The 13,846-nt window shown below is 41.6% G+C and overlaps 2 protein-coding genes across 5 annotated transcripts in view; one reads left to right on the plus strand and one right to left on the minus strand.

Moving 5' to 3' along the window:
* ATP10D (ATPase phospholipid transporting 10D (putative)) overlaps nt 1-3,163 on the plus strand; it is a 52,002-nt gene extending 48,839 nt beyond the window's left edge. For all 4 annotated transcript variants that reach the window (XM_013129037.3, XM_031048893.2, XM_031048891.2 and 1 more), the window contains exon 24: nt 1,052-3,163. In XM_013129037.3, coding sequence (XP_012984491.3) covers nt 1,052-1,137 — 86 coding nt within the window. In that variant the 3' untranslated portion in view covers nt 1,138-3,163. The remainder of the gene's footprint in view (nt 1-1,051) is intronic.
* Nucleotides 3,064-13,846, minus strand: part of CORIN (corin, serine peptidase) — a 136,830-nt gene continuing 126,047 nt past the window's right edge. The window contains 6 exon segments of the mRNA XM_034064575.1: nt 3,064-5,151; nt 5,734-5,867; nt 7,033-7,304; nt 9,423-9,597; nt 11,133-11,182; nt 13,067-13,189. Of these exon segments, the coding sequence (XP_033920466.1) occupies nt 4,969-5,151; nt 5,734-5,867; nt 7,033-7,304; nt 9,423-9,597; nt 11,133-11,182; nt 13,067-13,189 (937 nt within the window). The 3' untranslated portion in view covers nt 3,064-4,968.

Consider the following 13,846-nt stretch of genomic DNA (forward strand, 5'->3'; position numbering starts at 1 on the left):
TTTGTTTCTGTTGCCTCACCTGCATGCTTTTATTGTGCCTTAAATCTATGGGCTTTCTTCACCTGTGGCCACAGAGAAGGGGTTATTCTATTCTGTGGTTTTACAAGTCTGTAACTGAGGCATGCTGAGCTCTCAAGGAGTAGCTCAGGGACTTGCAGTGAGATGAGGGAGCACAGGGCTCCACTTCTCCACCTGCCACTGTAAAAAGGAGTGTGGGGTACAATACTGGCCTGTGACTGTTTCTGCTGCAGGAGCAGAACCTGCCAGTGGATTTGGCAGGTATCTGATTGTTTAGCCTCGGGAGGTTGCATGTGTGTCACACAAGAAGTGTAAGCATTGCAAGTACCATCTTCCAGAATCTTCTGTGAGTGTAAGCCATGGCATTTAAATACCTGCCCAAGAAACGTGACAGTCACCTGTTGCACATGGGGCTGGCTGCATGGTATCTCTGGGACGCTTGGCTTGCTATTCTGTGGCTTCTACAAGCCCAGTCACCCCCTGCTCACTGCTCGGTGTTGTGGAGCTATTGCAATGGGTTCTGGAATTGGATGAGGATCATTCCATCTGCATGTTGAACATGCAAGACCCTGCAGGTTGCCTTGAAACTTCAAGTCCAACCTGTGCTGAGTTTATAAGTACGTACTCTGGTACCACTTGAGGTGGTCCAAGATAACATGCACACATTCCATTTTTTCTGGTTGTATTGTTTCATTGATGGTGTGTGTTGCTTAAAATTGTCTGCTACAGGTTGTGTTCCTTTAGAGGACTTTGACAAACAGTCTAAGTGCTGACATTATCTGCTGTGTAAAACCCAGTCCTTTTTTTTTTCCCTTTTTTGTTTGTGTGGACAAACAGCAGAAATCTCTAACACAGAATCTCTGCTGTGATCTCTTGCTGTTTTTCACTGAAAGGAAGATGGGGGTAGCGAGTCTTTAGTGAAAGCTTCATGATGTTAACTGACCATATCCAAAGGGTCAAATTAAGGGTGCAGACAGATCACTCTTTCTTTGCTTCTCAGCAGCTGAATGTTGTTTCCTTTATTTCTTTTTAGCATTGGAGACAAGAGGCTCCCCTGCTGGCTTCTGCACTTTGGCACAGCATGACCTGACTTTTCCATTTCGAAAACAGGCTTTTTAAGATCATCTCACAGGTGCCTTCCAGATGTGAAAGAAAGTACAGCATTTACACTTCTGTCAGCTTAAAATAAACCAAACAATCATGTTCAGCTCTGCCAAACCTTGTAGCTACACCTATAACAGCTTTAACTCATTTTTTGATGCAATATTTGATTTACAGAATGATTTTTTTTACTATTTTTTTTCACATCAGCCACTCCATTTGCAGGTGGCAGGAAGCCACCACCTTTATAGAGCAAGTGTCTTTGCAGCACAGTGAGCTTTGGTCTATACCTGGGGGGTAGATGGAGCTGAATGTTTAAGCCAACTGTGTCTTTCCCCTCAGCCCCAAGGGCCAAGCATGGGGCTGAGGACCAGCCAGTGTGGATAAGCCACTCCTCCTGCTGGACCTGGCTCTGACACTGGCCAGCCCAGCCCTCCTCTCTGTACAGGCCAGTGGCCAAGTTCTGAATGTGACGATGTTAAGAACATTCTCATAGCTGAATTTCAGTATGGGTTTTGTATTATTTGTTCCTGGCTGATTCTGGTTATGTTACTCTTACCCTCCTGGTTCTGGATGCCTTACTGTTGACCGCAGTGAAAAGGCAAATTTTAACTATTGTAAGTTTCTGGGTGCTTAGTATTTTGAGTTCAGCATGTGCCCTTAAAATGGTGGATCCCAGTTAAAACAAGATGGTTATTTCAAACGAATTGTATTCCTGAGGAAGGCCATACAACAAAATGTGTTCAGAGAAATTTGACTGCATTTTTAGTTTTATTTTAGATTTTTCAATCCAGAGTAGTTGTTGGCAGCAGTATTATTGATAATGCTCTGTATTAGAAGCATACATGCAGAAGAAACTAGAAGTCGTATAGTGGTGGTAGTGCCAGAACCTCCACAAGTCTTGCAGTGCCAATAGGGCTGTCAGGGCTGCTTAAAAGAGCTAGATAAGGGCATGCAAATAACTTTTAAAGACTATTTGTAGGCACTGTTGCACAACTCTGTATGGGTGTTGAGTCTCCCTCTTGATTGAAACACACTTTCAACAGAGAAGGTTTTTGGAAAACTACCATAAATTTTTATTAGTACAGCTAGAAAAAACCCCACATCTGCTTGACTGTGACATTGTGTGATAAAAGTAAAGCAAACAGTTGTTAACTTACAGTGAGGCTACACTTACTTAGAAGAGAAACAGCATAGTTGTGATGATAGCCATCAAGTCAGCACACAGGGAAGGACTTGGTACAGCAGAAGGAGGGCTATGCCTATTTTGTGTGCACACATAAAAAAAAGCAGTATAAAAATACCTTTATAAAATTACAAATTTATTCTTTACATGGAATGTTGTGTCAGAGACAGTTGTGGGGAAGGACAAAACCCAACTGCTCCCTCCTAAAACCATTTGCGATGGGTCTTCAGACTGATCCTTTACCAGGAGGGGGCTGGACTATAGGTGGAAGTGGTCTCATTTTCTGGGGGACACTGCTTGGAAAGTGAAGGCAGGCCAAACCCAGTCAATAAAAATGTGTAATTACATATTATCATTTGGTAGCACTCATGTCTACATGAAATGGTGAGATGGATTCAGTGCTTTGCTTCACAGGATTCAAAGTTGCTAACCATGTCAGCTGGTAGAGAGCTGTCGGCTGGGCTGTCCATTTCACAGAAGCATCTCTTTGTTTTCTGGAAAACAGACCTTGCTGAAACCTGTCAGGAGACACATCAGATGGTAATGGACAGGCTGGCTCTGACAGCCTCTGGGCAACCTCTCCTGGTACCTCTCAGTAACTGGCTCTGGGACATTGATCAGTGCTTCCCTACAGCTGCAGAGGTCCTGCCCCAGAGAAAAGCTGAAGTGGGGACTGAGAGCTCCAGCTTCCATGTCCTTGAGGAAAGGGTGTCAATAATCTGTTTCATCTGTAATCTACTTGCATTGGAAAAACATGGTCATAGCTTCCTTCTCTCATTTACAGCTGGGGGAAAAGATCATTTATATATTATAGTAAAAACGAAGTCCTTAATATATAATAAAAAAGACCCAAACCTAGCGCAAAGCCTGGAAGGGTTTTCTTTCTGAGCATGAAACAGTGATACAATAGTCACTTAAAAAGAGGTTCAGAATCCATAACATAGTTACTGAATATTAATGTTGTCTAGTCTGTCTAACGTTAAGCATGTTAAAGGAGAAGATAGATCTATCAGTTGTAACATGATTAATGGTGCCTGAAATGTCTGTTACTGAGCTCTTTTAATGCATGTTTCCACATACGGCAGTCATGGTATTGATAAGTTCCCATCATGCTTTCATGGGGGTGTGCCAGAGGTAGCAGAGAGAGTGGTTTCATGCCTTTGTCAGGATTCACAGCACTGAAAACACAGTTTTTAAACATACCAGTCCTGGTGGAATTTACCCTGTAATCCTGGGTCCTGGCTCCTCCTGCTCTGCTTTCTCAAAAGCTGAGTGCTGTGCAGGACAGCACCTACAGCAGATGGTAAGATGCTTCCTCACTAGCACCATTAAGAGGTGCCAAGCTCCGTTTAAACGTTTTTGAACCAGACTCTCTTGGAGTCAAGGCACAGCCTCTTACCTACCACAGAGTGCCCCACTATCTGGCTGCCAAGCATGTGAGCTGATGTGCTTTGCTTAGTGTCTAATATTCATTTGACCAGAAGCTGCAATCCAAGTCTTCTGTCATTCAGATTTTTTTTCCCTTCTAATTGTTTAGTCTTGCTAAGCAAAATGAAACTTTCAATGCAAGATACTATAAGAGACCTATCAAAAATTACCCAGTTTCCCAGTACCTGGGGTACTGTTCACACTGCATCTTTTGCTGTACTGAAAGCTGCATTTCCTGTATTGCACCAGGTGTTCAAACTAGCTTACTGTAGGAGGGGAAACCATTGCAGTGGCATTGGTTTTAAAGGGCTGGAGATAGTCAATGCACGCTTTGAACCCTGAACACATGATACAAAATGAAGGAAAAAACAAGTGGGGCACAGGTCTGACAAAGGTGTCGTGCTGTCAAGACATCAGTGGTTCTCGGACATGTCAAGACATTGGAAGCATCAGAAAATGAAATGGTAGAAACTGTCCCAGGAGTCTGAAGAGCTGAATTGTGGTCTTAGGTGCCTCAAGTGGTAGTTACAGGTCTGTTGTACTGGTCCCTCTGTTGCCGTGCAGATGCTCAGGCTGGCTCTGGGAACAGAAGCTGTGCATCAAGATGGTGCAGGGTTATGTCCATACACATTAGCTGCGCTGAGGGACAGAATGCTTTAGCTCAGGCACACCATGAACACATGGCTACACATCTGTGGAGACTGGCACGTGTACCTTGATGTGTCTGTGCCACGTGGATTCACAAACTTGTCGACCTCTTCCATACTCTCCAGCATATGGCATGGCCATGATCAGTGTGGCCCTTGTGAATAAGTGTCCCATCTGAATGCACAGAGTTTATTCATCATGACAAGTGAGTGAAAACGCATATGCTACTTGAATAGTATTAAAATAGGTTATTTAAAAAGGTTTTTCTACTCTGTGCTACTGCTTAGTTTGAATAGCTGAAAGGCAGAAAGTGGCTGATTCTTTTCTTTTAAGCCTTTTGCTGTGTTTGGAATAGCACCACAACACAGTTAAAAGAGAAGTCAAAAGGATTATTAATTCTACTCCAGATTATATTCACCAGCAGAGGGTTTACCATTAATATACACTGTGTATTCCATACTTCCACATCAAGAATAGATAGAACTTGAAACTCTGTTTCATGAGTTTCTGGACTGCAAACTCTTCAGTGTTGAAGTGCTGATTCCTGTTTTTCTTTTGTCTGTCAGCACAATCCTTACCATCTGGAGTTAGTTTAGCAGAAAGGTGTGGATGTATATTTGTCTTTCAATCCACTCAATAAAATGTGACACATTACTGTAAACTCCAGGTCCCAAAACTTTGGAAAAGCAGACAGAACCCCAGGATGTTAAACCAAACAAAGTCCAGCGCCCTGCGGGTTGCTCACACACAAGTGGTCCTCCGCTGTCACCCTGCAACGTGAAAGAAAAATAAAGTCTACAGAGGCTACACGTGGCCAGCAGTCGTGGTTAAAGCTCTCTTGGTTCCCACAGCGATTTGCCTTCAGTAAGTACCTCAGCTGAAAAAACTGTCTGCTCTGCTGGACAGTCTTGGGCAATACTGTCTAGTGAGACATCCCTGCCCATGGCAGGGGGCTTGGAACTAGATGATCCTAAGGTCCTTTCCAACCCTAACTATTCTATGATACTGTGATTTTCTGTGATACCAACAGCACACAGTGATACCAGTATTTATTCCCTGTTGTATTTGTACAAAAAATTACCTACAGAAGGCTCATTAAAATAACATAAAATAAATTAAAATAAAAACTTAGTATAATAGTTAAGGAATACAGATAAACCTTCAAGAGTCATCAAGCAGCATTTCATTATCATAAACTGAAGCTGACAACTATACCAATAATAATGAAAGTTGGGTTAAAATATGTAAATAGGCACTTGTGATTCCTGTAGTAGCTGAAGTATGCTATACCTAGTAAACATCACAGTACTTTGATTTCTAAAAGCAATTTTTTGGCTGTTAGTTTCTCCTACCATGCAAGAGTCCACAGTGCCAGACTCATAGCCAGCACACAGCATCCTGCTGGTGATGGTTTTCATGTCGAAGTATGACTGGCATTGTTCTAAGGAAATGATGCGAACCTCTCCTTCTTGAAGCTTGAAAGGCACTGGAGAAACAGTTAGGCATTAAACTATACCCACATAAACACACAAATACTTAGTTATGATGCATCTTTGAGATATCTGTTATGTTTGTGTAAATTTGACCTAGTACACCAGGGAATCAGAATTCAAAGGTCATTGATAATAGCACACTCAGGAGACAGTAAATTGACTTCTTCGGGGTGTAAACAGCTGACAGAACTCGAATTCTAAGGAAAGTTGTTCTACTTACAGCATGAAACACTAAATGCTGTGTAGCCATCTACTTTTAGACAGGTGGAACTGCTAGTAAATGGCCTATCCCTCACATGTGCAATTTAATTTTTGCCATATGTCTGGCCTGGCTACTTGAAGTGAAGTCCCACCTGAAGCAATTCTGAAAGGAAAATTTCCTTCTTCAGTGTGCAGAGCAACAACCTTCCCTTGTAGTTACTATAATGGTGAAGGGAGAAACTCAACAGCTAAAGCATTAATAGGGCTGCGACCAGGATGATTTAAACATGATTCATGCAGAAATATTCTGTCTAAATAAGCAACTTGATCTAGTGGAAGATGTCCCTGCCCATGGCAAGGGGGTTGGAACTGGATAAGCTTTAAAGTCCCTTCCAACCCAAACCAGTCAGTGATTCCGTAATAACATCCGTTCTTGTAATGGGACCAATGACTGCAGTGGGCACAGAACAAGAAAGCACACTAATGTTCTGATTGGAGAGACAAAACCAGCACTTGTGATTATGCCTTTTGATTCAAGAAGTTCATTCAGCCTGTATGCCAGTGTTTCCAGTGCATTCCACTTTCACTGAAGTAAGAATGTCCTCCCCCCTCCAGAATATCTAATACCTTCTCAGTACAGTTCTGAATACAACCTAAACCAGTAAAATAACCTATTCAGGTGACTTTCTTGCTATGAGTTTCTAGAGCCTCAGTGTTTTTTAAAATCAATCCACTTGTCTCAGTAAGGATTAAAGAGCATAAATTCAAGATGCTGATTTGAAAAAGCTAGGCTCTAGTCACAGCTAGATCCCTTCATGAGTAGCTACAGTTCCCTAGTATTTAATAAGGCCCAGTAATAATATACATGGATAAAGCTTTCTAAGAGGATTGCTTATTTGGTTAACTCAGTAGAAGGTTAACATATTTTTCCAAGGGTCCCAGAAATATTCAACTTACTTTTGTTGCCCATGTGTCCCCAGCCTGTGATGTAGCAGTAGGTATCTGGCCGAACCAGCTGGTCCTTGCTGGGCAGACAGACAGGTCTTACATAGCTTGTCTCGTTGACATCCTCATCTAGTTCCACAATGCTGATATCGTAGTCTACCACTGCTCGGTTGTAGCGTGGATGGAGGATAATGGTCTTCACTAGTCGGGTCTGCATGAAGGCTGATGGGTGATCAAGATTGCTAATCCCAAACACTACTTTCCAAACAGCTGCATTTTCTCTCCTTTGAAAAAAAAAAAAAAAAGGAAAACTTGGGGAATTGCAATCAAACAAGAGCATTCTTTTAAACTAAAATACCCAAGAATTTTTTCTCCCTGACATTTTGCAATTACACTTTGTAAACAATTATACAAAAAATGCTACAAGAAAAAACAAATCCTTAGGCATCATTACTTACAGCTAAAATCTGAGCAACAAAATGCAATGCTTTCCATTTCCTTCCTGTCTGTTATCAAACAAATTAAAGCTCATACCTTCAGAAAACATATGACCACCAATTACTTGGTGTATTACATGCCAAAGGCTCTCAAAATCGTTTCTTGGAGCTTGCCCAGGTCTTTGATGCTCCCATACTCATGGCTAGGCATGTACAAGTTTCACTGGGGCAACAGCACTGTTCAGTAGTGAGCTGCTGATAGCCATGAGTTTCACTGGAATCCCAAAGAGTCTCAAAGAAGCAGTGCTATTACAAAAATTACCTCTTTTACAATAGCCGTGGGAAAAGTCCCTTATTTATTGGGCATTCAATCTGTGCCAAGCATACTTCCTATGCCTTACATCAAAGGTTGCTTTGACTCCTACAACTCTTAAGACTTTTGCTGAACGTATAAGATCACAAAAAAATGATGCACATGATGCCAAGTGGGAAGTCTGAACAAGTGTCTGTTGAGATACACAAGAAAAACATAGACCTTATGAAAGGCTTTGGGGGTGTAATCTCATGATCATAACTGGTCACAGGATAAATCACAGGTTCCTGATTAATCTGTGATTCTAAACTCCCCCCCAAGTCAGCATTTTTCACACCTGATGAAATACAGTTCCATGTAACTAAGCTCCTTTGACAAGATGAACACTTCCTCAAAGCAGTGTAAATCAAAGCATGCGAAATTTCAGCTTTTCACAGTACTCAGCAGGACTGTAATTTCTGTAACTTGTAGAGAGATTTGACTGCTAAAAAGGGTATTTTTGCAGTATCTTAAGAGTTGCATGAAAATTCTGGTATTTCAGACTAAAATGATCATTTCACCATCATGATCAGTTTGTGAGTTTTTCCCTAAAGTTCCAAGACTAAGTGCTAAAAATATTCACTTATTCCTGCATTGTGAACACCATAAAAATGTGTTAAAAAAAATAAATAGCAAAGAGCTCAGTGTCTTAGAAACACAAATATAAAACTGAAATTATTTCTGAAAAGGGGGATGATTAATATTTTAAAGAAATACCAGTCATGAGACACTTGCTTACCACAGAATGGCTGCTGGCTTGAGCAGGAGTAAAGGTGTTTAGTGTAGTCTAACATAATTTCCAATGAGCAAGTACCAGTTTAAAGCAGGATTAAGCACTGATGACAACCACCTAGCAGAGAACTACTTGCTAACTACAGCAGAAAACACACATTTCGGCTATGTTTAGAAACCCAACTGAGTATAGGACAAAAGAAAGGAGGTAATAAACTTAACTCCAAAATCTGTAGTTCATTAAAATTAAATGTTTATCAGCACTGAAAAGGTGTCAATGACCAAGACAATTCCCAAGACACCGGAACTTGCTCTGCACTCCAGACTGTCCATCTACCAGACAAACTCAGATACCAGGAGGTACTGAATAGTTAATACGGACTTTTTAATGATAGCACCCCTAATAGAGGAATGGAGTCTTTATAATTAGAAAAGGCAGTGACTTCAATATGTCAGTTGCACTGTAAGTAAATATCCAGTTTCTAACTAGTGGCCACAGCATTTTCCCAGGGTTATTTCTATATATATTTCTGGTGTCCAGAATTACTTTCTTAATCTATAGCAGTTGTATGAGAGCTATAGGATTAATGTTTTGCTCTTCATTTTCCTGTTTCCTGATGAAAGTCAGAGCATCTTCATTTAGCTTTCATTAGTAGAGGTGCCAGCAATGAATAATAAAGCACATGAAAACTTAAGCTGATGCTGGTTTATAGCATTCACTTTCTTGTTTTAGTCTCCTAAAACCAGGCCTCTGTGATTTGCCTGACTGTCATTCTATAAAGGTCGCTACCTACCCCAGTGTGTTTGGTAGAGGAGGGAAAACTTGGTTAATTCATATGTGCAAATTTATATGAACCGCAAAACTCTCTGAGCCCTCTCACCCTTCAAAGCAGTGTGCTACTGTCAAGACCCATCTCTTCGCAATCAACACACAGCCACATATGTGTCCGCTTGGCTCACTCTGCAGGGAGCATTGCCATGGCCATCGGCCTGGGCGACTGGTCCTACCACCAAGGATCCTCTTGTTCATGCGAGCAGCTGGGCGACGGCCACAGTCTAGTGAGGAACAGATGCAGAAGGGAGTTACCACAGTGTTACTATTGCTGTCACGAAGGCAGCATGTACAAGACCTTCTACAAGGAAAATGTCGACAGAATTATATTAACAGTCATGAAATTACACTGAATAACAGAGAACATTAAATCCTGAACAACCACACAATAATATCACAGAATCATAAAACAGTTTGGGTTGGAAGAGACCTTCAATATCATCCAGTTCCAACCCCTGCCATGGGCTGTGACACCCTCCACTAGACAACGTTGCTCAAAGCCCCATCCATCCCGTCTGGCCTTGAACACTGCCAGGGATGGGGCAGCCACAGCTTCTTTAGGCAACCTGTGCCAGTGTCTCACCACCCTCACAGGGAAGAATTTCTTCATAATACCTAATTTAAACCTACCCTCTCAGTTTAAATCCATTCCCCCATGTCCTATCCCTACATGCCCTTGTGTGAAGTCCCTCTCCCACTTCCTATCAAACACACTGAGCCATTTTTATCCTTCCTTTATATCAAAGGATTTTCTCTCCTGATACTAATTTAACCAGCTCAGCCTGAAATATTAACCAAGCTAAGCTTGGGATCCTGACTTCCCTTCTGTCAGGGATTACCAGGCTGCCCTTAGGAAGGTGTCCTGGGTTTATGTACTTGTCATTCTGTCAGCTAGCAGCATGTCTGAGCTACTTTGTACTATCCATAAGAACTGATTCTGGAAAACTTGCTCAGCAATAATAAGGCTTTTCTTAAGCAAGGTGTCAGGTGAATGTCACACTGTTTACTCAGCTACATGGCAGCAATCTTGCTTGGCCTATGGAAATTACTAAGGGAAGAGATTTGAAAATTTGAAGACATTCCAGTATGGTGTTCATTCTACTCTATAAGCCACTTCCACTGGAAATTACTCCAGATTGCCATCTGCCAGGCAGTTACTTTTCTGAAATAGTTAGCCCTCCTCTTTTGTTTCACTTTTGTATCCTGGATTTGTAAAACAGCAGACATTATTTATCCTGTTTATACTAGGTCTGATTTAGAGATCCAAAGAACACCACCCGTTTCTGCAATCAGCCTCCCAAGGGAGGAGCAATAGTTATTTGTAACCTATAATTCTTACTGTGTCCACTTAACTTCAGAGGGCAATGGGTTTTAAATATACTTAAAGCAACATATGTCAGAAGCAAACACCTGTGACAGGCTCATATAAGAGCTGGGGCTTTTTCTGATCAAAGTAGTAAATGTTTTGATTAGTTTCCCATATTTAGGTCATGTTTTGTCATTAATTTTCCCTGTGTCAAGCTAATTCATAATTTAAGTGTTCTTCAACAAAGCTCTCACAGGACAGGTAGCCTTGTAGTCAAAGAAGAAGAAAAGATGATGAAACTTAATAGCATAAAGGGGGAAAAACACTGCAAAACTGGATGTTGCAGAAGTCTAGTCAAATTTCAGAATGATTCCACACTAAACATTTGCATTTGTTAATGTAATGTAGCACATCTCAGAAAATATCTTTGTATTATACGCACTTCTCTCTTACCTGCTTTAGTGCAGAAGAGAGCCACTTTGCTTCTGCTCCGACACATCTGTCTAAATATTAAAACAAAAAAACAGTGGAAATTTCAATTAATGGATGTAATTTTTGTCAATTTGAACATCAGCACAGGTACTCACTGCTGTGAACCAGCTGTGGAAAACCATACAAACTGTAAAAAGAAACATAAAGAGATTCTTATACCAGATCATCTGTGATTTCCAGTGTCTTCCTGGAGGTAATGCAAAGTATTAGTTCAGCTTTATGATGCATTTTGTGAGTGGGTGCTACATGTTCTGTTTTGTACTTTGGTGACTAAACAGACTATGACTGTGGACCTGCCTTTGCATTTGCTAATGTGTTTATTCTTGAATTATCCTGGAGAAAAGCATTTAGATACCATTAGGCTAGCGGAAAAAGTGAGAAAGGAAAGGAGTTAAAAAGATTTCCAGGTATTATGCACCATCCTGTAATTGTCTTCTTCTAGATGAAGAAATAAAAAGTAATTTAAATGAATCATAAAATCACAGAATCATAGAACCGTTAGGGTTGGAAAGGACCTTAAGATCATCCAGTTCCAACCCCCCTACCATGAGCAGGGACACCTCACACTCAACCACATGACCCAAGGCTTTATCCAACCTGGCCTTGAACACTGTCAGGGATGGAGCATTCACAGCCTCCCTGGACAACCACTTCCAGTGCCTCACCAACCTCATAGTAAAGAATTTCTTCCTTATATCCAATCTAAACTTCCCCTGTTTAAGTCTGAACCCGTTACCCCTTGTCCTATCACTACAGTCCCTAATGAATAGTCCCTCCCCAGCATCCCTGTAGGCCCCCTTCAGATACTGGAAGGCTGCTATGAGATCTCCATGCAGCCTTCTCTTCCCCAGGCTGAACAGCCCCAACTTTCTCAGCCTGTCTTCATATGGGAGGTGCTCCAGTCCCCTGATCATCCTTGTGGCCCTCCTCTGGACTTGTTCTAACAGTTCCATGTCCTTTTTATGTTGAGGACACCAGAACTGCACACAATACTCCACGTGAGGTCTCACAAGAGCAGAGTAGAGGGGGAGGATCACCTCCTTTGATCTGCTGGTCACGCTGCTTTTGATGCAGCCCAGAATACGGTTGGCTTTCTGGACTGTGAGCACACACTGAAGCCGGCTCATGTTGAGTTTCTCATCAACCAACACCCCCAAGTCCTTCTCCACAGGGCTGCTCTGAATCTCTCCTCTGCCCAACCTGTAGCTGTGCCTGGGATTGCTCTGACCCAGGTGTAGGACCTTGCACTTGGCATGGTTAAACTTCATGAGGTTGGCATCAGCCCACCTCACAAGCATGTCAAGGTCCCTCTGGATGGCATTCCTTCCCTCTAGCGTATCAACAGAACCACACAGCTTGGTGTGATCAGCAAACTTGCTGAGGGCACACTCAATTCCATTGTCCATGTCAGCGACAAAGATATTAAACAAGACCGGTCCCAACACCGATCCCTGAGGGACACCACTCGTTACTGGTCTCCAGCCAGACATTGAGCCATTGACCACAACTCTTTGAGTGCAACCATCAGCCAGTTCTTTATCCACTGAGTGGTCCATCTATCAAATTGATGTTTCTCCAATTTAGAGACAAGGATGTCATGTGGGACAGTGTCAAATGCTTTGCACAAGTCCAGGTAGATGACGTCAACTGCTCTACCCCTGTCCATCAGTTCCATATCCCCATCATAGAAGGACATGAAATTGGTCATGCAGTGTTTCCCCTTACTGAAGCCATGTTGGCTGTCACCAAGCACCTTGTTTCTATGATTCTATGTGGTGGCATTTATACATGGATACCTTGGAAAAATAAAGAGCTTGTCAAAGGGAGCTTATCATCCTCCACTGATAACTGATTACCCACAGCAGTGAAACCAATCTCATTTATCTGTTACTTACCCATTCACTAGAAGAGCATGTAAAGTTGATGCATTTTTTTTCTTCCAGTCTGAGTGCAGGCTCAGCCATTTTTGATTCTGCATTTCCTCATTCTCTATTACAATTTCTGTTTTGGATGGTCCCCTGAAACAAATGAAAGACACTCATAAATCTTCCAGTAGGCTTCTATGTTACACTAATGAAGGTGAAGAGGCCCTAATGCCTCCTGTTTACTCTAAAGATATACAGCTGAATGTTACGTCAAAGCCACTTGTGGCAGAGTCATAATTAGGGGAATGAAATCACCCCAAGAAGCCAGGCCAGCTAACATATTACTGTCAGTTGTGCTGTGTTTTTTGACGAGAACCAGAACTGGAATCAGAAACACTAAGAGCCTTTACTGTAACACATACATTGTCATACTGTTTCCAGCTTCTTGTCTCCAAACAGACAAAAAGGAATACAATTTTACATGTATATTCATATTTTCTTACATTCCTATCTTTGCAAATCCATTAAAATTCAACAGTATGGAGCAGTCTGGGTCTTGTTAATAATATTTGACAATATCTCTAAGTCCAAGTTGTTTGCTTTGCAAAATAGAACAAATCATGGATGACAATGTCAAACCTATCCTTCTGCAACAAATTAACAGAAATATGAAAATAAGTTAGAATGCTTCACCAGGAAATGTTTTCATATATCCACTTCCTCAGTTTAGTTATTGACTGATACACTCAAGCCACTGAAGAAATTGCTGTTTTAGTAAATCTCAAATACAAAATGGGAAAAAGAGTATTT

This window comes from Melopsittacus undulatus, chromosome 7 (genome assembly GCF_012275295.1).
Source record: "Melopsittacus undulatus isolate bMelUnd1 chromosome 7, bMelUnd1.mat.Z, whole genome shotgun sequence".
NCBI classification, from domain to species: domain Eukaryota; kingdom Metazoa; phylum Chordata; class Aves; order Psittaciformes; family Psittaculidae; genus Melopsittacus; species Melopsittacus undulatus.